Source organism: Peromyscus maniculatus, chromosome 11 (genome assembly GCF_049852395.1).
Source record: "Peromyscus maniculatus bairdii isolate BWxNUB_F1_BW_parent chromosome 11, HU_Pman_BW_mat_3.1, whole genome shotgun sequence".
Lineage (NCBI taxonomy): Eukaryota > Metazoa > Chordata > Mammalia > Rodentia > Cricetidae > Peromyscus > Peromyscus maniculatus.
In genome coordinates, this window is record NC_134862.1 from 65,864,336 (window position 1) to 65,890,167 (window position 25,832).

Consider the following 25,832-nt stretch of genomic DNA (forward strand, 5'->3'; position numbering starts at 1 on the left):
ATGCTACCCATGCACTCTCCTTTTTCCTCAGGGGAGTATACTCTCCACAAGGCAGGCACTTGGTTTAGCATGCTCACTGCTGGACCTCTAGCACCTTGCAGGTAACAGCTATAAGCCTCTCAGCACACACGTGACTCTAAGGTCACTGAGGAGCAGAGCAGAGCTAGTTTTCTGAATGTGTGTGTCTTTGGTTTAACGTAAAGTACAAAGCAAGATGAGATGACTAGATGTAAATCATCTTTAGTCTTAAGAGGGCCTTAGACCTTCAAAAGCTGTAAGTGTAGATATGTGCCAAAGAATACACACTTTATTCATTCATTCATTCATTTACTTTCTTTCTTTCCAGGACAGAGTTTCTCTGTGTAGCTCTGGCTGTCCTAGAACTTGCTCCTTAGAGCAGGTTGGCCTTGAACTCAGAAATCCACCTACCTCTGCCTCCAGTGTTGGGATTAATGGCATGTGTCACTATCACCTAGTGGATATATATTTTAAATTAAACTATCCTGTGATTTGAGAAAAGAAAAAAAACTTTTCTTAGTAGTCAAACTAATAGGCTGTGAGGAAAAACAAACTTTTTTGCTAGATACTAAAGGTTCTGTCCTGTAAGCTTTTTGTTTTCAAAGGTAGATTTGACGTTACAAAGTTGAAATAAAAATTGATGGAACAAAATTATTCTATTTCTTAGGTTTTATTCCACTTTCAATTTTTCTAAACATTACGATTTACTCTCTTTCTCTTGAGACAAGGTTTCACTGTGTAGACCTAGTTTGCCTGGAACTCACTAAGTAAACTCTACCTACCTCCTGAATGATGGGATTAAAGGTGTGTACCGCCATACCCAGCTTCCTACTGTCAACTCTTAATGTATTTTCAGGGTTCATTAAAAAGTATTTTTGGGTAAGAATTACCTTCGAAGCTGAGTACAGGATTATTTGATTTAAGCACATGAACATGATGTAGCCTGGATGGTACTTCCATGTGGAGTTGGTTGTGCTGGGGCCTCCTTGCAGTTTTAATCTAACTCGGGTGGTTACTGCAGTTTCCCATTGGCTTGAGCAGTCTTAGTCTTAAGGTTATTTGTGCAGAGGAGGGGAAGGAGGAAGGGGAAGGACCCTGATCCAGGCCATCAAAGTCAGCACACAGACAGCACCAGCTCCCAAGGCTCAAGCAAAGGTCCAATCCATCAAACTCCGCAGTTCTGGGAAAGAATCTCAAGTGCTAACCTTGCTTTCTGTCTTCTGTAGTTCTGCTTCTGACTAACTTGTTAACTGAAACATGTCCACCCAGAACATGGTTTTTGTGCTTAAAAGCTCACTCTGAGAAAGGCCCAGGATCTCCAACACCCACCTGATAAAGCTAATAACAACCCAGATCCAAGCAGTCTTCTCTGGTGAATACCCCACAATGAAAACCAAGTGCACTTCCTGTCTCCATGTGCTCACCTTCTTGATTAAGAGTAAAGTTCTTCTTGTCCAGGATTAAAAAAACCAAAAAAAAAAAAAAAAAAAAACAACCCAAAAAAAAAAAAAAAAACCCAAAAAAAAAAACCAAACCAAAGACAACCATAATGAGGACAGTGTGTATTTTAAGTGAGGTCAAGTCTACTATGGATCTGCTTCTTTTTAAACTCTTAAGTGCTTCTGGGGCGTTGGTGTACCTTCAGACCTATGTTGGAATAGAAGAAATCTTACTGTGGGTTTTTTGCCTTCTTTCAACAGCGTTTTCCTCCTGAGGACACCTTGAATAGTAACAGCTCCTGGGTACAGGTGCACGGCCAAGTCCTCCGACTCCGCAGAACTGTAACAACGAGACCAAGCGGGAAGCAGCTAAGCGTGTGTCTGCAGCAGTCAATGAGAGGGTCGGTAAGTGAATCCCATTATTCTTAAGTTTAAAACCTTGATACTTTATTGAGAGCTGGTAAGACACTGAGGATTTTAAAGACATACTGATTTGAGATTTAGAAGCTGTCATAAAGTTAATGAGGAGTTATTACAGTCAGCACATGTTTAAACACACATTCGATCACATATTTCAACAAATACAATTTAGAAAGAAAGCAGGAATTCACTTGAACCAAGATTAGTTAAAAAATTTAAAGCTTTTTTTTTCCCTTCTTAACATGCCACAGTACATCACTGTGGTAACCCATCAGAAACTGATTGCTGGCAAGAGACAAGGATTCTGTTAGAAATATTTAAGAATACAAAACAGAAAATGCAGTAACAAGCTCTGAGCAAAAACAAAATGAAAAACTGGCAAAAACCCCAGAAGACTCACACTTAATTTTAAAGAATAGAAATGAAAGTAACCGTCACTAACATACTTTTAGAAACTGGCTCTCTGTGGTGGGTTTTAGTGACATTCCATCTACCGATGCCTGACAGATCTCTAACAACAAAGAACCCCATACTCAGGATTCCCTTTTCACATATTTTAGCAATCATTTTAATGTCTTTCCTCAGTTGATTTTAGAGCCTAGATTTAAAACAGAATGATTTCAACGCCAATCTCTGGTGATGGGTTATGAGATGTAGAACTCTGAACACAGCAAAGAATGCAGACATTTCAAGTTTCTTCACGATTATTTAGGTGTCTTCAAAGTGACAACCTAGAACTTTCAGGAGGGGACACACCATCGAGCTGACAGGGTTTGCTTCTGAAGAGCTGGTCTGCTGTTCTGAGTTGACTGCCTGTCATGAGTGACCCTCCCCCCATGCATGTATCAACTTTAGGTACTTCCACAGATAAGATAGTGCAGAGAGGCCCAGCTAAGTAGAGAAGTAAAAAAAAATTATTTAATGAAACACACTCATCTAAATTCAGGCCCTATGGTTTATCGGGGAGAAAAAAACACCTTACTTAAAAAGGACAAATTGAATATAAACTTACTAGCAAAAGAAACACTTTGATTGCAACTTAAGAGTAACAAATTGATTTTTGCACAGCTCAGCTGTAATTAGCAGCATTAGAAAGTGTGTGGTTAAAGGGCTAACAACTTTGTAGCATTTTAAAAATGTGACCTAAAGATGCAAATTTTAATAATTAGCCCCGTGACTTAGAAAGAATAGTTCAAATTTAAACTATATTAAGTCTTGGAAAGAAAGTTTTCATGGGCAATTTGTTTAGCTTTAAAACCAATCAGCTGAGAAAGAAGAGAAAAAAATGCCAGACAACACCCATAATGAGCCAGCCACCAACACCAGAAGGGAGTTCTGTGGCCCCTGATGCAGGGGAATTGTACCTGCTGGCCTTCGTGTGGCTTCCATAGCCATTTCGTGGCACTCTTGTCACCGGGCCGAGAGAATGGTATAATCTGTTCCTGTTGGATTCCATTATAAATTGTATATATTACATATATTTTTATTCATAGAATCATCAATACCTAGAATAGTATACTAGTTTGTAATCTAGCTTTCTATATTAATCCTTAAAAAGGATAAGATATGATTCTTTTTTAAAACATGCAACATAATTAAAATATTTTTCTATTGATTCTAGAAACACCGGTATAAAGAACACACTATACTACACAATTATACATGCACTCATTTTCATACATCTGTCAAAAGATTAAAGAACTATTTATGGCCAAATAATTTGGAAACTTGAAAATGCTCCAAAAACCCTTTGCTCTTCTTGGCTTCCAGTTTAAATATGTCATATGGACTTATATAAATAATTCATTTTATCATATGTCCCTATGAAGACACCTAAAAGCAATGTGGCTTATAAACTTAAAATGAATGAGGAAAACCTCTTACCCTAACTCAAAGAAAAGTAGCTAGTAGAGACTAGCTGAGGAGTACATATAGGCGTTGTTTTTTGTTTTTGTTTTTCTTTTCTATCAACTGTCAAAGCCAATAAAATGATAAGAATGTTATGAACCAGTATTCACCCCAAATCACATTGTACTTGATACTGGAAATAAAACCAGAAACAATGGTATCTCTTTGTTTAGGAAAGTCAAAAGTATGTGATACATGATACTTAATGTAGGAAATAAGAGGAGAAAACAGTGGTTACAATTCAGACAATGATTCAGAGACTGGGGAGATAGTTCACTGTGCAACGTTTGCTACCTACTTAGCGCCCCAAGCTTGGTTCAGGGCACTTGGTGTGGTGTGGATCAGTACTATTTTGTGTGGCTCAGTACTATTTCAAGTCTGAATCTTTTTGGGCTGCATTTATTTAGCTGTTTTCAAAATGTTTGAAGAACCACTGTTTCAAACCTGGCGCAAGTACAGATGTTTTAGCTGCAAATATACATAAAACAAACTGTGCCACACAAGAAAAACGCTATTTTTGAGGTATGAAGGTTAACACATTACAAACTGCCTTCATAGGTAACCTGTTGGGATGAAGAGAGATTAATGCAGCGCTACACTGGGTTATGCATTTATAGTTTAAACAACCTAAGAAACAACTACTAACAATATGGTTAATCTAAAAATTATGCCTTAATAATAACCGATGGTATTACAACTTTTCCAGAGGGAAAGATTTTTTTAAAAAACAAATTCAGAGAACAAGCCAAACGCAACTTTTGTGTTTTCTGCATTTCAGGGAAACTCAATTAAAGGAATGAAAGTTGGGGCTGGAGAGATGGCTCAGCATTAAGCGCACTGGCTGCTCTTCCAGAGGACGCAGGTTCAATTCCCAGCACCCACATGTTGGCTTACACCAGAGGATCTGACACCCTCTTTTGACCTCTGTAAGCACCAGGCATGCAGGTGGTACAGACATACATGCAGGCAAACATATTTACATGCACAAAATACATATCTTTAAAAAAAAGAGAGAGAATGAAAGTAAAACTTCAGAAAATAATACATGAAAACAAATTGTTACAAACTCCCCAAGAGAGAAAACAAAAGTTGGAAACACTCAGTGTAGAAAAGATCAAAGCATACAGAGTATATAAGTGAGATCTCAATAACATATTCAGGAGAAATCTTTAAAGAGGAAGTTTCCAATAAGCAGTTTGAAATTAGATGATTCAAATATAATTTCCAATGTTCCTGTTTAAAGGTGACTGCTCTGGAGTGTTCATGTAACACTAAGATTTAATCTAAACGATGATCTGAGGGCTCGGTAGAAGGCCCTGGGTTCAAGCCCTTAGCACTGCAGAACAAGCACCACTCCCCACCTCCCCAGCTCGCTTTCTGCTTACAAGTTCCCATCTTGGTTTACACGTAAAAGTGAAGCACTTACTTCTGCCCAGGCAAATGTCTTGAGCCAGAGGATATTAGTGCTGAAGTGATAACTTAAGAGTCTGAATGGACGCCTGGCAAATACCTATTCGAATAACTTTTCCTTAGTCTCAGGAGAGTGCTATGATTAATACGGCGCACTATCTCTGCATAGATGACAGAGTTTATAGCTTAATTCAACAAGAAGACAGCATGATCCCACAGCAGGTCAGCACAAAGCACGACACATACACAGACCTTCAATGTGAAATGCTAACCTTTACTTGTAATTTAAAATTAGCTGTCATTCTGCCCTTAGGAAGAACAAGTTAAATAAATGTCTTACAATTAGATTACCCAGACCTATGGAGATAATCTCATTTTAAAACACAGAAGTTAATTATGGTTATTTAAAATTTTTACTAAAAATTTATTATTAAAAATCCATGTTACAATTTCAAAAATTCAAAACACATATAAAAACACCAAATCAACATATGTAAAGATCATAACAGCCATTCTCATGTACAATTCCAGGATTAAGTATCTATCTGTGATTTCTTCTGGCCACTAAAAAGATTCATCACTTAGTGATATGTAACAAGCTCTTCAAATTCATATTCGTTATATCTTCTAAGAGAGGCCAAAGTTCAAAGCAATTTTAGTGACTGATTTCTCTTACCTTTCAAAAGCCGGCCACGAGGTCTCTTCACTTAGTTCAGAGCCGTCACTGCTCCCTAAAATCAAGAGTTGTTCTATTATTGCTCTATCGGTAATTTTCCCAGTTAATATTTTCTATTTTAAAAAGGAATTTTCTCGTGGCACATGCTAGTAATCCTAGTACTTCAAAGGTGGAGATGAGAGGATTTTAAGTTCACAGAGAGCCTCGGTCAGATAATATTTGACTCTGTCTCAAAATAAAAACAAACACACAGCGATAACAAAAAAGTACAAGGGCTGAAGATGTAGTTTACTGATAGAGTGCTTGTCTACCCAAGTTAGACTCTCAACACCACAAAAACAAAAAGAAACATTTTCTACCTTCAAAATGTCCAGAGCAAAGACTTTTCCTTACTGAAACCCAAAGAAGTTCATGACATACTAACTTCTTGTTTTGAAACCAATATATGACAAGGATAAAAAGCTTAATGAAATTTGAAATCGAGTCTCCCAGGGCATGGCATCATCTGAACATCACTGTATTCCACAACAGAGAAGCTAAGCCCGGGCACAGGCTGACTGTAACAACTTCCCACAGCTGTCCTAGCAAGCACAGGAAGTCAACTGACTACACCATTTAGTTACTCCATGTTTTCAGGCCTGGCCTTTGTGTTTATTTTCTTAGTTCTCTCAAGGCTGTTATGTAGGCAAATAGTAGATTATTGCATCCTTACTTCAAATTAGGAATATACGCTTCAGCCATTTTCCTTTCAGGATTTTTCTTTTTCAGTGCTGGGATTCAGACTCAGCACCTTGAGCATTTTGGACAAGTGTCTCAGGGGAGTAGAAACAGTGCCATCCTATAAACCTACCAGTGTGACTTGGGACTGTAAGAGTACATGGGCTTATTCAACCCACATAAAGAACCGACAGGCAGAGAATCCCTCACTCTCAGGGGAGTCAGCTCAGCTCTGCTCTTACTGTTGAGACGACTTATTCAAATTTGCCTGTCTGTCTTCCTATTTATCTGTTTGGTTGTATTGTCCATCTATCTGTGTCCCTCTGGACTTGGCCCTGCCTTTGTCCCTGGACTCAACTCTGATCCTGTAGCCAGCAGATTCCAGAGAGCAGCTGCAGAACCCCAACCACAGACCTCCTGCTGGGGTGTTACCTCACCCCACAGCCATCAGCCTTTCTGCCGGTTTCCAGCTGAGGTTCCTTGCGGCCTCCTTTGCTCTTTGTAGCCATTCTGTAACCCACCTGTGTGGTATGTAATATCTGATGTGGAGTTATAGCAATTAAGTTTAGAATAAGAGAACCCATGTTTGCCTTGGCTAAGCTGATCCAGGAAAGTGGCAATATCTGGCAAACTGCTGCCATGAAATGGCAGTACCTGTGAATCTGCTGTTCAATAAATCCTGACTCTGTGGAGATTCACTGATGTTTCTGACAAGACACACTTACACACAAAAGAGTAAAAGCTACAGCTAAACTAGAGAATAATTTTAATCCATACAAATATATATATATATATGGAATCTTTTCTCTTAGGGAACATACTAGATTCCATAGGTAGAACAAACTTTTAACTGAGGTTAATGCTGCACATGGACTGCTCAGAACATTAATAAAGAGGTAGTTCAGGTAACAGCCTGTCTTCTGTCGTTTAATTAACAGTGTTTGTACAAGAGGAGAGCACCAGCGTAAATAAGGGCTGGGTGGCACTGGAGGGTTCAGAGCGGGTCTATGTTTAGGGAATTCTCAGGCTAAGGGAGCCAGTATGCTCAGATGATGGATCTCTACTGACTTCGACATTGAGATTATAGCAACAATACAGCTTGGCCCTTGAGCAATGTGACAATCAGATCTTTTTCTCTGTATTAAAACCACAACAACTGAGCATACTATGGATATAGTTTCTAATTATAAAAAGAAATAATGCTTAAGTAAAAATAAGGGGCTGGAGAGATGGCTCAGCAGTTAAGAGCTTGTACTGCTCTTGCAGAGGACCCAAGTCGTGTTTCCTGAAACCATGTTGGGCAGCTCACAAATGCCTTCAAGTCCAGCACCAGGGGTACCTGAGGCCTCTGCCTCTGGTCTCCTGGGGGCACTTGTACTCATGTGCATATGCTCACAAACAGACACACATGCATACACATAATTAAAGACAAGTAAAAACAGGCTCGAAAGGATGGCTCAGGGGCTAAAATGAAAACTGTACTACTTTTTTAGAGGACCCTAGTTTGGTTCTCGGCACTCATGTTAAGTGGATCACAAGTACCTGTAACTCCAATTCCAGAAGATCTGACTATCTTCTGGATTCTGCTGGCCATGCACTTATACAGGCACATAATGTGGAAGGCACATGTAAATGCACATGCATAGACATGATTTATAAAAATCTTAAAACAAGCCGGGTGGTGGTAGTACATATATACCCCTTTAATCCCAGCACTCGGGAGGCAGAGGCAGGTTGGATCTCTGAGTTCGAGGCCAACCTGGTCTACAGAGAGAGTTCCAGGTTGCTAGGGCTACACAGAGAAACAGTCTTGAAAAATCAAAGAACAAAACCAAATAAACACTTAAAGAAGTAAAACAATCAACAGCAGCACATGGAACCTTCTTCAAACTCTATTATATAGGATATAAATCAAGTCTCAACACATTAAAACAACTGAAATAATTCCTTGTATTGTGTCAGACCACAATGGAGTACACTAGAAATCAACAATAAGAAAGCACAAAAATCCTCGGAAACTAAACAACACACTTTTGAATGAGCAGTTCAAGTGAAAAAGAAATGCCTACAGACAAACGATAAAGGAAACACAGCCTATCAGAACCTCTGGGATCCAGCCGAGGCAGTCCCAAGAGGACTGTCTACAGCAGCGAGGTGCTCACATTAAAACATCGGAGAGGGAACAAACCTCTTCGGAGCTCACAAAAACAGGCAGCTACCCCCCAACCCCCCACCCCACAGTAGATGGCAATAGTTAAAGAAGAAATGAATGAAGTAGATTAAAGGAGTAATCAACAAAACCAACCAAAGAGGGCTGAGAAAAGTTAGAAAGATTGACAAACCCTTACACAATTTGACAAGAGGTTAAAGACCCAAATTAACAAAATTAGAGTTCAAAAGGGTCATAACAACTGAACCACAACAGAACATTATTAGAGATTACTATGAAGACTTATACTCTATAGAAAGCTGAAAAACCCGGAATTTCTAAATGCCTATCATCTACCAGAACTCAGAAGATATAAACAACATAAACAGATCCATCACAAGCAATGAGACTGAAGCTATAATCAAAAGCCACCCTTCAAATTAAACCTTCTTCAAGATCCCTCTTATCCATCAGAATGGCTGCCACCAAGAAATCTGACAGCGAATGTTGGAGAGGATGTGGAGAACCCTTATTCATTGTTGGTGGGGGTACAAATTACAGCCATTATGGAAGTCAGTTTGGATATGACCCAGCTACTTCACTGCTGGGCATATACCCAGAGAACACCACACCCTACCACGGAGGTATCTGCACCCCATGTTTACTGCTGCTTTATTCTATAGCAAGAACCAGCTTAGCCTTCCATCAACAGATGAATAGAAAATCGGGCACATATATATGAAGGAATACAGTTCTAAAGAAAAATGAAACCACCAAGTTTTCAGGTGAATGGATAGACCTAGAATGTGTAATACTGAGGCCATACAATCTCACAAAGAAAAAAACCTGCCATATTCTCTGTTCTCTCCCTCTCATATGTGGATCCTCGCCTGTAATATATGAAATACGTAAACAATGCACAGTATAACACGTAGAAAGGGAAACAAGACAGGGCGAATACTTGGTGACAGGGACTGAATGCAGGTGATACACAATCCAAAGAGAGAGGTTTTCTTTTTGGCTGTTTTTTTTTCCTGTCCTCCTCCTCTTCTTTTTTTTTTTCTCCTCTTCTTTTTTGATGGTGGATAAGTACATAAAATATTGACAGTGGTCAGGTGGTGGTGGTGCACACCTTTAATCCCAGCACTCGGGAGGCAGAGGGAGGTGGGTCTCTAGGAGTTCGAAGCCAGCCTGGTCTACAGAGAGAGCTCCAGGACAGCCAGAGCTTCACAGGGAAACCCTGTCTTGAAAAACCAAAAAGGAAAAAAATATTTTATATATAATTAATATATAAAAAATATATTATAGAAATAGTGAAAATGTAAAATCCAGTACTGGGGAAGAGGCAGAGGATCTGAAGGTCGGCTGGTAGTGTGTTCAGGTTCAGTGAAAGATTCTATCTCAAATATAAGTTAAAGAGTGCTAGAGGAAGAGATCCCATGATAACCTCTGGCCTCCACACATGTGGTATGTACACACATGCATACAAAACAATTTTCCTCTTCAAGACAACTGGCTTCTGTGACAGCACATCTGGTTTCTCCCCTGAATGGCTCCCTTTGTTAATCCATCTTCTATTAAAAATAATTTCTATAAATATCGATATGTGAGAATGTCTTACTTATGTATACTATACCTGGGTGACCTAAACAAGTCTTATAGTTGGAAATACTACAAATACAGTAATAATTTTCACACAGCTGCACATCTGACATCACCCAAAGTGAGGTCCAGATTTGTACATTCTAGGACCTGACATCTCTATTAAAGACCAAGCAAGTTCAAAACAAGAGTCTTGACTTGCCAAATTCAGCCAGCCTTCAATAAATATGTCACCAGTCAGACACAGTTCTCTCCGGTCCTGCGTATGGAAGATCCCCGTCAGCTGGTGAGCTGCTTCATTCAAATGACTTGGGACTCACACTTGACCCCTTCCTTTCCTCCTTTTCCTCCTTCCTCAGCCCAACTGCATGCAGTTCATCAAGTCAAGCAGCCTACTGTTTTGTCTCAAAGTTGTCAAATGCTTTCTCATTGGGAGTCAAAATGATTAGCGCTTTAAAAATAATTTACAACTATTACCATTACCCTATAAATTGTGCCTTTGTTTTAAACCAAATTTTTTGTATTGATGCTAGGGAAAAGGGTTACGCCCCTGGGGCTTTTGAACGACCCTTTCACAGGGGCCACATATGAGACAGCCTGCATATCAGAAATTTACATTATGATTCACAACAGTAGCAAAATTATAGGTATGAAGTAACAACAAAGTAATTTTATGGTTGGGGTCCCTACACATGAGGAACTGTATTAAAGGTCACAGCATTAGGAAGGCTGAGAACCACTGCCCTAAGGTTAATGAATGTTTTTGCAGCTAAGGTTTTTTGTTTTTGTTTGCTTGTTTTTACTGCAACAGTTGGAAGCCCCAGTGAGTCTCTCACCTATGGATATCCCACTGGAAAGCGTGGAGCTCTCAGCTTGGCCTCGGGATGGTGCATGGGGCTCCATGACGCTATCATCCAGCAGGTGCCGTGGCCCTGCGTTTGGGAATGTCGCACTCTTAAATTCTGCCGTGTTCATCTTATGAATGAAACTGGAAACAGAGAGAAACACTCTTTACAACTTCCCATGTTTCTAGTTCAGGACATAAAAGTTAATCAAAACTGTGTTCAGAGTTTGTTTTGGCACAGAACATGTCCACAGAGAATGCATTCCTCCTTCAGGAGTCTACACTGCAAAACCAATGAATGGCACGAAATGAGAATCGGCCTTTTTTTCATTATATTTAGGAATAAAGAGAGTAGTTTTTTATAGCTTAATTTATTATTTGTATTTGCTATGATAAATAATAGCTCTTGAAAACAAGGTTACAATTTTAAAAGGAAAATTTCAGCATATGCCCTCTGGATTTATTTACGATGGCTCTCTGCATTCCTGATTTATTTCCCTCGAATATAGGCATTGCTGGGAACACTCATTTCCACATCCAGGTAAGAGAAAAATAAATCCTTTCAGGCAAACAAGATATATTTTACTGAACCCGAAGACTGATGACATTATCAAAACCAATCACACAGGCACCTAATTTCTACTTACTAAGTAAACAGAATATAGAAACATGTTCTGCTAACAAAGTGAACAGAAAGTAAACCCATCCTCCAACAACTAAAACTGGAAAGACAAAATGAGAGCTGCTGACTTGTAACCCAAGCTATGGCACTTCCTGTGTCCGTGCGGGATCAGGTTCCGAGGGGACGGGGGCGTCTGGGGCAGTAACGCCCCCTCGGCCGCGCTGCTCTTCCTCCCGCTCTGCGGCGAGGCGCCTACCTCAGGACCTAAGACGACAGGACAGAGGACACTGTCAGGAGGTTCCAAAGGAGCCCCAAAAACCAGAAACAAAACCAAACTCTCTGATATAAAAGTGTGTATTGTTAGTTCTAGTTAACTGACTTGAAGAAATATGTACCTTCCAAATTCTAAAACAAATCTCCAACCATACAAAAATCTATCAATTTTTATTTCTCTTATATATTCTAAATAAAGGCAGTATAAATATTTCCCTAATTTATACTGGAGAAAAAGAGATCAGCTGGACTCTTAACTCACAGACAAAATCTAGACTAAGTACCTAGGGCTTCTGACTCAGTGGTTTCAATTTGATGCCCTGCTTTTTTATATACAACTTTGAATTTCTCTTAAAGAAATGTGTAGGCTAGGTCAAATGCTCAAGTTAGAAATTATTATCTCACAGCCTGACACTTAAACTGATTCATGGGAATAAAAAACAGCTCAGTGTATAGCTTTCAAAATATCTCTTTAAAAAAAAAAAAAAAAAAAAAGGCTGCTGGCCTTATCCCTTTAATCTCAGCACTCAAGAGACAGGGGCAGGTGGATTTCTGTGAACTCCAGGCCAGCCAGGCCTACACAGTGAATAAGACCATGTCAAAAAACAAACAATCAAACAAACAAACAAACAAACTCTGCATGGTGGTGTGCACCTATTAACCCACATTGGGGAGGCTGAGACAGGAGGATGGTAAGTTAGAGGCCAGCACAAAGTAGGGACAAAAAGCACATTTAAGAGACAGACATGCTGTGAGATGTTCTGTATGGCAAATGTGTTGCTCTGATTGGTCAAGAAAAAAACACTAATTGGCCAGTGGCTAGGCAGGAAGTATAGGCAGGACTAACAGAGAGGAGAAAAGAAAGAACAGGAGGGCAGAAGGAGTCACTGCCAGCCGCCACCAGGACAAGCTGCATGTGAAGACACTGGTAAGCCACGAGCCACGTGGCAAGGTACAGATTTATGGAAATGGATTAATTTAAGCTATAAGAACAGTTAGCAAGAAGCCTGCCACGGCCATACAGTTTGTAAGCAATATAAGTCTCTGTGTTTACTTGGTTGGGTCTGAGCAGCTGTGGGACTGGCGGGTGACAAAGATTTGTCCTGACTGTGGGCAAGGCAGGAAAACTCTAGCTACACAGACAGGATTATTTTCTGCTTGGAATGTCTTCCTCTGGACACTGTCATGAGGCTTATTTCCTCCACCTGATGAACCAGGACTTCAAAGATTTTTTTAGGTAAGTATTAGGAAGCTTAGGTTGAAGGTTTATGTTGGCAGTTTTTAAAAGGTACTTATTAATTAGTTTAGTGATTAATTTCTTAAATGTTTGGGTTTTTGATGTGATTTATGTACATTGTAAACCAGTTGTAAATCCATTAATAAAGAAGCAAGTATGATGTTTGTATTTTTAGTATGTGTTCCAGCACTGAAGTATCAAGAAAGCCTAAGTCACTAAAATTGAATTATATAATTATTCATATTAGAATTTTTGCTTTGACCATAGAAATGTCTTCATTGCCTAATAAACTGTATTCTTTTTTTTTTTTTTTTTTTTTTTTGGTTTTCCGAGACAGGGTTTCTCTGTGTAGCTTTGCGCCTTTCCTGGAACTCACTTGGTAGTCCAGGCTGGCCTCGAATTCACAGAGATCCGCCTGGCTCTGCCTCCCGAGTGCTGGGATTAAAGGCGTGCGCCACCACCACCCGGCAATAAACTGTATTCTTAATAATTAAAAAAGAATATTTATAAATCTACTGTTTATATCATATGTATTTTCCTTGATTGGGAAACATTTATTTATACATTACTGACAATCAACAAACAACTTTTTAATTAGAACCCAAAATAAAACTGAAAATCCAGACAGCACTGATATACTCTACTATCCAAAGTAATTTTTTGTAGACAGTATGAGATATGCTAAGTATTCACTTACTTTGAGGTGTAATTCTTATGAGATCAGGTTATTTGCTCTGTTTGATAATTAACCTCGCCTTGGAAAAAACCCTCACCAAGCAACCATGCACCAACCAACAGCTATGGACTAACCTACTAGGTCTTCTCTGGAAGCAGCAGAACGTGGTGTACTTGTCCCAGGTTCTATCTTTAACGAGAGCCTATATTTTAAAAAGCAAAACATAAGCAACAATGAACATTGGCAAAATATCAAAGTCACATTTCTTTACAAAAAACCCAATAGGGAGGAGCTGGACAGACTGCTTAGTGGTTGAGAGCATCAGACGTTCTTTCAGAGAACCCGGGTTCAAGTTTTCACACCACAGGGTAGCTCAGAACCATTCATATTCTGGTTTCAGGTGATACGACGCCCTCTTCTGGCCCATGCAGCCCCCAGGCAGACATGTCTGCACAGACATACATGCACACTAAACACCAGACATATAAATACAAATAAATAAATCTTTAAAAAAAAAAAACCAACAATATTTTAACAGATTGTGTGCTGTAATATATATTTTTCTTTCAATGTAATTTTTAATTCAGGTGTTAAATCTCTCTCATAAGCCAGTCTTATAGTTACTTTTACAAAATACTGAAGAGGAAAAAAACATCAAAATGTTATATTTAAACACATACACCTCTTCAGTTACCACACAAAGGTGCCAAACAATTCACTCCAGCTAAAGACATTTACTAAATTACTAAAAGATGATTTTAATTATGCTGGACATGGTAGCCAGCCTGGGCTACACAATGGAGTCCAGGCCAGCCTGGGCTATAGTTTGAGATCCTGCCTCACACAAACCAACCAAGAAGCAAAAAATGATTTAGATTTGTACTGACACACATTTAACTAAATGACAATCAAATTCAGGAATGTACTAATACTCATGTATTATTTAATACATAATTTATTTCTAGAATCTCTGTAAGATGCCGGGCAGTGGTGGCGCACGCCTTTAATCCCGGCACTCAGGAGGCCAAGGTAGGCGGATCTCTGTGAGTTCTAGGCCAGCCTCGTCTACAGAGAAACCCTGTCTCGAAAAACCAAAAAAAAAAAAAAAAAGAATCTCTGTAAGATGAACTATTGGGTTGATTTTAATACTGAAAATTTTCAAAACACTTTTTACAGAACTACCCAACAAATCAAGTAACACAGCTTATGAAAAGAAAGGCCTATACAACACAAAGATTGTTTCCAAAATGGCTTTTCAATTCTCACCTTACAGGTGTGCCTAATTTTTTTCACACCATGATACACCATCTACAAAGTTCATAGTTATAAACTGCACAATCAAGTTAAAACAAAAACAAAACTCAAAAGACATACACTAACCAATCTCACAACGTTTTAAAGGAAGCTTAGGACTTTGTGTTGGGAGACACTCACTGCTCTCCTGATCATCTGAGGCCATATGGGGTTTGGGCTTGGTGGTGGTGGGGTCAATGCTGTGAATTTATGTTACTTGTGCTGTCTACACATCCAGTTTTGAGTATCACAGAAAGATGTCTTGATTTTTATTAGTGGAAGCAATTTGGGAAACAATACTGAAGAAGTAAATTGTAGAAAATGTTTTGGTGTAATTTGTAAAGACTTGAAGAATTTGAAAATTTGTGAGTTGTCTTTTGTTTTGGTGGCGCTGGGGGCTTCATCAAGGGCCTTGTAAACACTAGGTGAATGTTCTATCTGGAAGTTTCAGTGAAATCACAAAATAAAGAAGCATGCAAACTGAAAACAAATCCAGTGAAGGTATTTAATTATTTCCTAGCCGGGCGGTGGTGGCGCACGCCTTTAATCCCAGCACTCGGGAGGCAGAGCCAGGCGGATCTCTGTGAGTTCGAGGCCAGCCTGGGCTACCAAGTGAGTTCCAGGAAAGGCGCAAAGCTACGCAGAGAAACCCTGTCTTGAAAAACCAAAAAAAAAAAAAAAAAAAAAAAAAATTATTTCCTTTATAACCTAAGAAAATAAGAAACAGTTCTATTCCAGTTACTTGACAGCACAGACAAAGGGCGCAGCAGACTGCATTCCCTGCAGATGCCTCTGTGGGCAGTGTCTACCTTTCCCAGCACTGCACCCTCTCAGGATGGAACAGAGCAGGGGCTGGCTGACTACATCCCAATGCTACCTATGGCCTCTAACTGCAGTATGAAAGGCACTTCAGGATCAACTGCTATTCCAAGTGTCAGTGGTCCACATAGTGAGTTCTAGGACAACCAGAGCTACATGGAGGACCCATCTCAACAAACAAAACAATTAGCTTTAATACAAACTCCATCACAATCTTGCTATAGTCAGTAAAAGTTTACCATTCTCTGTAATTGTAATTGTGTAGGTTTTACTTAAGACTGCTCTTCTGCATAATACTGTTGAGAGGACCGAGCAGACGCCAAAACAGGCTGCTCAGTCTCCTCTCAATTTCAGTTTCCTGAGACTGGACCGGCAATTTCTGTAAGAGCCACGAACAATGGACAATTAATTACTGGCGCCCCTGACCACAGGGACAAGGGAGATAGGACGCACTAAGCCTGGGCCACTGAGCCAGGCCCCATGGTCAGTGTGTGCTAGGCCAGTCAGCCTCCACAGCAGCTCAAGGACAAAGCCAGGGACTTGTCCAGGTTTGCTCAAAGATGGGAAAACTGTACCTTGACCAGCCTCTAACTAGTCCTGGCCAATTAGAACATAGTAATATGATTGCCACTTGCTTAAGCCAATCGTAGATAAAATAACCTAACTGCCTTAGGGCCTCCTCTTGGCTATGCTTAAAAGGAGCTCACACATCTCTCTCAGAGTCTTTGCCATCTTTCCTTTTTTGTGGGATGATAGGCCCCAGCATGCCGGAATAATAAACGCTCTTGCTGATTGCATACATGGATGATGGTCTTTCATGGGACTTCTCTAGGACCCTAACAATTGTAACTCTTTTTAAGTCAGTACGTTTCTTTAGCTAGAAGACAGATTTTAATAGATACTTGTATTGAGATTTTAGAACATCAAGATAATTGTTCATATTTCCCTGGACAACATGTGTTTGTCAAGTGTCAATTCTCTATTTATACCAGAGGCAGTAACTGGAGGCACAGGAAAAAGAGATAAACAGTAAGACACAGACCACTCAAGACCCTTACAACATAGCCCAAGGTCTGTGAAACTCCAGCCTTAGCAAGCTAACACTGGCCTCATATTACATCAAGTGAGTCACTATATATAAATATTTTGTGTAAAAGCTGAGAGAGAAATTTCAATGATATGATATGGGGAAGAAAATTATAATAAAGGTATTTTCAAACAATACAATTTTAGACACATGAAAGTATTTTCAGAGCTTAATATATTTAATATCAGAACAAAATAAAATTTATAGGGCTGGAGAGATGGCTCAGAGGTTAAGAGCACTGACTGCTCTTCCAGAGGTCCTGAGTTCAATTCCCAGCAACCACATGGTGGCTCACAACCATCTGTAATGAGATCTGGCGCCCTCCTCTGTATACATAAATAAATCTTTAAAAAAAAATAAAATAAAATTTATCACACTCTAGAATTTCTAGTTTTCAATGGGACTAATTCTTTTATTCCACAGAATTAAGACTGTTGAAAGCTGTAAGTAAAAAGCCAATCTTCATTAATCAAAGGGGATAAGAAAATACTACTTCATTAATACTTGGGGGGAAAAAAATCACTGATTTTTTTCTATCTTGATATGTTTTCAAAACATGCCTTTGAATTTTTTTACTCATTCATTCATTCATTCATTCATTCATTCATTCTTGTATGCACAGGAGCCACGATACAAGTGTACAAAGTCAGAGAATGACTTCCCTGGATGTTCTGTAATAGTTTGCTCTGATATTCAAACATTCCAACCTTATGGGAAGCTCCTTAAGCAGAAGGTAAACCACTCAAAATAGCTTCAGAAAGTCCCTGAAACTGACCAGATTCTCTAAGCCCTCCTTCCCAGGATGTAAACAAGCCAAATTGCTAAGATGCACTCTCAGACAAGAGAGACCAGACCAGCACCCTGGAAGAGGCAGAAACCAGCCGAGCTGCCGGTAAGAGGTTTAAACAGAGTCACTCAGGACACTCTCCAACCCACTGGGCCGCCTGCAGGCTGTGCACTGTGCCCCAGGTTCCCAGCTCTGTGAGCTGTCACCCATGCTGAGTGGGCTTGGGTGATACAGCTCTCTTTGAGTCATTTACACTCCTGTAAATAACTCCAATAAAACCCACTGGTTTACCAAGTTGACTTGGGTGTGTCTTTAGTGAGTTCCCTATCTGGGGGGAGGAGACCTGTGTGTGTGGACTCTGCCCGAGGAAAAGTTTTATCAAACAACAGAGAGTCACTTTTCTCCTCCTCCGTGTTGTTAGGCTGGGAGGCAAACCCCTTACTAGCTGAGCCATTTGCCAGCTCAAACAGGCCCCGGGGAATTGGGCGAGGGCTGAAGACAAAAATTCAACTTTAAAGCTTGGCAATAAATGGCATAATAAAGCTAAGCAATGTCCATTTGAGGTGGTGTACACCTACAGGTCCAGGTCCTCAGCAGTCGGAGACAGAACTGCCTGAGCCCACCAGTTGGGGACACCTTGGGAACCCAGGGAAAACCACACATAAAAAGCAAAGGGAAAAAAAATCAACAAATGAAACCAAAAGAAAAGCAAGAGGCACCATCTTCTCTACCCCGGCAGCTGTGAGGTGAAGTCAGGCCAGGGAGCCAGAAAGGGTTACCAGCTTAAGGGTCCTTACTAGAAGACAGTATGATATCATTAAATAGGGTACTACAGTGGTACTTTGACTCAGGATGGGAAGTTTAAATAGTCTCTCAAATCTTGGAAACACTTACAAAGACATGTCTAAAAATAATCATTTAAGAAGGAATAGTTTTTGTACTTTGTGAATGGCATGAATTTTTTTTTCTGCTTACAGAAATAGAAATTTCCTTAGGAAAAGAGCCTGAGTACACAAGGAAAAGGAAAAACTCTACTTTGAATTAAATGTCTTGTTCTCTACAGCCTAAGAATGCAAAAACATGTTTAAATTACTGTATTTATTTTTTGAGGGGAAGATACCTTATGCGATTTGATCCTTTCTCATATGGGACCCGGAATCGAGCTCCGACTGTCAGGCTTCCTTGCTGGCTTAAAAGCTACACTATTTTTAAATAAAGCTGAAGCATTTGTATACTGGTTAACATCATGTGATTAAAAGAAGCGCATGTAATTACCCTTACCACTGTTAACAGACCTCTGAGGAGGCACAACTAGAGACATTGTACTTAGATGTTTAAACACATTGGACCAAAGGGTGAAGGCTCAAAGCAGAGCACTAGACAAAGTATCCAAATGTGAAGATGGACCTACTTGTAATTATCGTCTTCCACAAACTTTTGTAGTTCTTCTATATACTGAACGGAATTCAGGTACTTTTGGACATGAGGCAACATGGGAATATCTAAGCAAAAGATGACAAAGGATTATTTAAGTCAAGTACATAGTAACTAGAAACTTAAGGAGAAAAATACAACTGGTGGTAGCTAAGGCCACATGTCACCAAAACTGAAATTAACTCTACAAGACATTCTTTTAACTCACCATATTCACAGGACTGCTGTAAATCAGAAATTATTCGAAGAATGTTATTCATCAAATTTGATCTCTGCTCATTTTCTAGAATGCTGCCAGTGGATGGGTACGCTGAGTCAATGTACGTCAAGTCTGACAGATAGATACCTGGAACAGAACAAAGAGCTCTCACATGCATCTGAATGACTCAAGAGGGAACAAAACCCAATTTACAGATGTTTCTAGTATGTCATAGTTGGTTTCTAGAGTTGGGGTCAAGCCATACAAACATATGTTCCTTGTGAAGTCTCCCATGTTTTTTTTTTCAAGCACAGACTAAGGCCACAATCAAAAGTTCAGCACCAAAGGGCAAAGAGGTGAGTTCTTGACCTGGCAGAGACAGTCATTTTACTCTCTGAGTCTTGGTAATTACATGGTTTCAACCATTACCAGTTCCCAGTCTTTATTTTATCTAAGGAACATCCACAAGTCGACAGAGCCAATGCCTTCTATGGGGAAGTTAAGGTTCATCTCATACCCTTGCTTTGAGCTGATAGCCTCAACTATGAAGAGTGTTTCAATCAATTAAATTCAGGTACATTATTTGTTTTAAAGAACAGCAGCTGAGTTTCTGAAACCTTTTTTGTGACCACAAAAAAGGTTTCAGAAACTTCCTAATCAACTTCATGTTTTCTGAAATCAGAAAGAATGATATATCTCTCAGTCATATCAGTCCTGAACATAGGCAGTTCCTCCTTCAAAAAATATTTCCAAGAGTTCACTATTTATATAGAAAACGCAAAAGAAAACTGCCATTGGAGAGATATGTTTCCGCCTTATTGACCATGAATTTTCAGGACCTGTGCCCCTGCCTTCTACACAAGTCCCTGGTTTACCTGTTGGCCACTTTCTTCCATTACTTTCTAGATACAGGTCCATTAATTCAAACCTTTTACCTTTCCAGTCTAGCTCAGTGTCAGTCCCTGGTTTCTATATAAATTCCTGAAAGAAATTTACAGACTATTTAGCATGTTTTCACAGAGAAAACCCTGAATCTACAGTGATGAAAAGAACGGGGCCACCACCGTGGGACGTGTCGGGGACTGCCAGTCCTCGAATCCCGACCTTTACCATGTCCTATCATTTATGAGTGCAGAACTGCTTTGAGCCTGCTCCTATCTCATTTGTTCAAGACTATGAAGTCATTTTTGAGTTGCTCTATTTTGTTTTCTAAGAAAAAGAAAGCCTGTGTGATGCTTAGATAAGAGCTGGTTCTCAATACAGCACAAGGCCTAGGCAGCCTGCTAACCCTGCCAGAACTCGCTCCCCTCTCCTTCCCACTCCCTCACCAACTCCTGATCAAGACTGGTTTTTACAGTATTCTTTGAGTTATTTAAACATTTTTCCCCATGACGTGTTGAAATGGAAATCTAGGAGTTTTAAGCCCTATGTTTTCTAATCTTTAAATAGACTTTCAGCAAATAAACCTGAATAGTTGACATTATTACCAAGACCACCAAATTATCCACAGACTAGAAATCGACTCTATTGAAGTCCTAAATAGATTATTTAACGTGAAAAAGAGAAAACTCTACATAGTTTTAGTTGATATCATGAATAATTTTTCCCAAAACAATTTTGGGAAAATTTTAATATAAAACTGAAATGCAAATTTTCACTTTACATCCAGACAATAATTTTAGTGACTCACTTGTACTTAAGTTCTAACAGGAATATCATATAAAATTTAAGATTAACTAAATGAAGCTATAATAATTTCCCTAAATTTGACAACCCTTCTCAACTAGCATACATGAATTAAATAAATGAACACTGTTCATAACACAAAACCAGTTTGCTTTTACCAAGTAGTGTCTCTGTAAATGTGGCAGTTATAAATTAATTAAAGTTCTAAAATATAAGGTTAAAAATCTTATAAAATTATGTAATTAAGGACTGACTACATCAGATTTTCTCTATTACATCTGTATCACTTCTAAAAAATAGAAGTATATTACTGAAGTAATACTTTTGGGATTTTTTTGTTTGTTTTCAAAACAAGGTTTCTGTGTAGCCCTGGCTGTCCTTGAACTCACAGAGATCCGCCTGCCTCTGCATTCCAAGGTGTGTGCCACCATGCCCGACTAGAATTTTATAATCAAATATATAACAATCTGAAAAAGCAAAAACATTAGTTCTGCATACTTAGGCTATATTTCCCAAATATAAAAGCTGACATTTGGTAACTGCAAAGACATTAATATAAAAATTAGGAGATGTTTGTCTTTTTGAAGTGATGCTTCAAAGATGTCCTATGTGAAGGGTGGTTGGTGTTTATGAATAGTTTGTATTTTGTCTAGGCCCCAACTAAAATGCAGGGTTTTAAGATTAAATTGAAGATGAAATAAGCCCATGTATTTTATAGTATCTGCCAGTGGTCTTGCTAACAGAAGTGAGGGAATCACTAACGAAGGGACCTGGCTCTGCTGTAAATAAGCAGCTCCCTTCTAAGTTCTCCAGTTATCAGAAACACAGACAAAACAACAACACACCAAAACAAAACAAAGCCCAAACCCCAGACCCTGAGATATAATATACATGGGAAGGCCTGAAACAAAGAATTCACCTCAATAGAAGCACGGTATCTAGAATCCGAGGGTTCATCCTGCCGTCGCAGCCTACATATGGGTCATTTTCAGTTCACTGGGAGAAACTGTTTATTTCATATGGTATTTCTTCTGTTACTGTTTTGAATTATCTTGTAAATGCTCAGGTAGAGTCAGGAAATGTATACTCTACTGTAAGGTTTAGCACTGGTATTCACATTTATTCTAACTTGCACAACTTGACCTCTGATCACTTACTGACACTGAAGGAGTAGAACTGTCCCAGATTTAAACACCCACTATATAAACAAGCCAAACACACACACACACACACACACACACACACACACACACACACACACACACACACACACACTCTCTCTCTCTCTCTCTCTCTCTCCCCCCCCCCCCCCCCCCCGGCCTTTCTAGACATCAGTGTGTAATACAATTTTATTCAAGGCTAGTAATTTAACTTCTCAGGAAGAAACAGAATTAAATATCATGTTCAATGTACCACAAACTAGAATTAGTAGTCAAATGTGGGTACAGAGTGCATCTACATGCTGCTGAAGTGCTCACTGAGCCACAGTGAGCATGTACCATCCTGCACTTTCACCAAAAATGATGCCAGAGAACTATTAACTTTACAGTTTATACTCGGTATGGTAGAAACATCCTCCCCTCCTCTCCCTCCCTCCCTCCCTCCCCCTCTTTCTTTCACGCTTGAGAGACTAGAAATTTATATTTTCTTATTTAGAGTTTTTTTTTTTAAATGAGATAGACAGCATGTATGATCAGTAACTGGCTAAAAACGCTTCAGTTTTCTTGGAATTCCTATAGTATATGTAAAACGAAGGCCAGTAAGACCATTGCCTAAAGACCAGGCACCTTCTGCACCTTCTCTGAGGCTCATGAGACATGCACGTGCACCATCACTGACAGAGCAGGTCCACCTACAGTCTTCCTCATCTTTCTCTAACACAATGACTAGGGTTCTACCTCTTAGATACAGCTCAGTGCACTGTCCTCTAATTCCTTACCTAACACTGCATTCGGTCCATCACCCTGTGCACATGTGATTTGGGGACTGACTGTAAGTCTATGACTAGTAATTCTCTTAATAATCTGCAAAACAAGTTAACTCAGAAATGCTAAGGATACTTTATTTTTATATACAAAATTAAAAAGAGACGTAAGAACCATGTTTATAGGTATTAACCATAAAAAAGTAAAATTTATAAAGAACAAAATGTTAACTTTTGAATGTGCACTATCTGCATCATGAGTCTTTTGATGCTACTTTCTCAATTATGCTAAAACTGAGTAAGCCATCATTGACTTTGTCTTGTTTTTAATTGTGCACAGTGTTTTAGAGTCTAGAATTCATTGTTCTGACTTGCATTTGGGTCATTATGTGCTCTTTTATATGAATGCCAATACATAAAAGGTAAATAAGTATTTGAAAACAGTGTTAAAGTATAAATCAAAGCATATTCTTTTTTTTTTTTTTTTGTGGTTTTTCGAGACAGGGTTTCTCTGCGTAGCTTTGCGCCTTTCCTGGGACTCACTTGGTAGCCCAGGCTGGCCTCGAACTCACAGAGATCCTCCTGGCTCTGCCTCCCGAGTGCTGGGATTAAAGGCGTGCGCCACCACCGCCCGGCTAGCATATTCTTATATGTATTTACCATTAAACTTAATGATGCCTTAAAATTAGCAAAAAAACAAGTACTATAATTGTGTACCTCTGATGAAAATTCTTTATATGCAGTTTTAAAACAAATAAACTTAGCATGTAATGGTCTTTCTCCTCGAGTTATAACAATGCAGTGTTGCTCAAACTGCATTACATTTGCGAGTGAGCAGTCATCTCAAACAAGCACTGGACTATGTCTACTGAGCTGAGCCCATCTAATCAAAATTACTATCCAAGAAAAACCTTACCTACCTACAGGAAACGACCCTCCCTTCTCCTTTCCAAGTCCAAATGATGTTTCTTGGTGGAGTTATTACGGTGTCCTTCCAGATCCCTCCACTGCCTTGTCTATCACTTCCTCTCTGAAGAAGCCTGCCCCGACACAATACCCACTCCTGTCTCTCCCTATGTGAAATCTAAGCAGCCTTTCCTCTCAATCTGCTGCCCTCCTCGGAAAGAGCCCTTGCTGCCTGCTTTAACAAATCCCCTTCAACAAACATCCCCAAAGGGAGCAAAGAACAGTGCAGGTATTTTATCCTGTAATCTAGTCTGTTCTGAAGGAATATTTGATGCACACACAGTTTGTATAGGTCAGGAAAAATTCTGGTAGACTTCGAATGAGGGGAAGAAACACTCCTAGGTACCTATCTCCAGAGCATACTTTTAGAGACTAAGCTGTTTTATATACTCTTAAGTTGCTGACATTCTTGGCCACAACAATGCAGATGAATTATATGTAAATGATTAATGCCCTGTGACTGTTGACTAATTTTGCAATTATTTGTACACTCATTTCAGTATTCTTTACCTATATGTGTATTTCTTTGAATTACCTACTGAAATGGTTATCTTCCTGATTCTTTTATATATTTGAAGATTTAAATAAACATTTATTTTCATGTATGTATGCATGCATGCATGTGTGTATGTACGTATGTGGGTATGTACGTATACATGCACAGGCTATGTGGCACACATGCAGGTCAGATGGCAGCTTGCGGAGTGGCTTCTCCTCCTACCACGTGAGTAGTCTTGGGGATGGGACTCAACAGCTCGGCAGGGTTGGCAGCTCTACCGATCCGTACTTACACTGACAGTGTGCAAGTTTCTACTGATGCACTGTGTTCACAGTCGCTATTTTAATTTGTGCCAATTTATAGGTATAAAATGGTATTTCATTTGTTTGACTCAATGTTTTATCCATTTTGCCTCGTTACTGCCTTGTATAGACAATATAAGGCATTATAAGAGACAATAATAGGCATTATATTGGCTAGTTTTAAGTCAACTTGGCACAAGCTAGAGTCATTTGAGAGGAGAGAGCCTCAATTGAGAAAATGCCTCCATAAGATCTGGTGTAAGCAGATTTGTAGGACATTTTCTTAATCAGTGATTGATGTGGGAGGGTCTAGCCCCCCTGGGCTGGTGAGTGCTATGAAAGCAGGCTGAGCAAGACAAAAGGAGCAAGTCAGTAAGTAGCGCTCTTCCACGGATTCTGCATCAGTCTGACTTCCTTTGATGAAGGACTGTGACGTGGAAGTGTAAGCCAAATAAACCCCTTCCTCCCTAAGTTGTTTTGGTTATGGTGTTTCTTCACAGCAATAATAACCCTAACTAGGACAGGGATAATTCTGTAAACAATCACATTACATAACACAGAACTTGAGATGGAAAGAAGCACTAATTATGTAACACAGAATTTAAGATTAAAAAAAAAAACCCCACTAGATTTATCTTCAATTTCACTTGTTTTAAGTGATTACATATAAAAGCAAGTTGTGTGTGTGTGTGTGTGTATTTTTCTTTCTTTCTTTCTTTCTTTCTTTCTTTCTCTCTCTCTCTCTCTCTCTCTCTCTCTCTCTCTCTCTCTCTTTCTTTCTTTCTTTTTTTTTTTTTTTTGAGTCAGGTTTTCACTCACTAGCCCTGGCTGGCCTGGAGCTCACT

General features: G+C 39.3%; 1 protein-coding gene across 20 annotated transcripts in view; it reads right to left on the bottom strand.

Moving 5' to 3' along the window:
- The window catches only part of Ralgps2 (Ral GEF with PH domain and SH3 binding motif 2), a 140,633-nt gene that overhangs the window by 11,724 nt on the left and 103,077 nt on the right, over positions 1 to 25,832 (bottom strand). For 12 of the 20 annotated variants that reach the window (XM_076547753.1, XM_076547748.1, XM_076547756.1 and 9 more), the window contains 7 exons: positions 19,620 to 19,757; positions 19,389 to 19,479; positions 14,126 to 14,193; positions 11,934 to 12,069; positions 11,176 to 11,327; positions 5,872 to 5,926; positions 1,692 to 1,797 (listed from right to left, as the gene is read on the bottom strand). In XM_076547753.1, the coding sequence (XP_076403868.1) occupies positions 1,692 to 1,797; positions 5,872 to 5,926; positions 11,176 to 11,327; positions 11,934 to 12,069; positions 14,126 to 14,193; positions 19,389 to 19,479; positions 19,620 to 19,757 (746 nt within the window). Of the gene's footprint in view, positions 1 to 1,691; positions 1,798 to 3,241; positions 3,320 to 5,871; positions 5,927 to 11,175; positions 11,328 to 11,933; positions 12,070 to 14,125; positions 14,194 to 19,388; positions 19,480 to 19,619; positions 19,758 to 25,832 lie in introns of all 20 variants that reach the window. The other 8 variants (XM_076547746.1, XM_076547743.1, XM_076547747.1 and 5 more) reach the window with 1 other exon arrangement.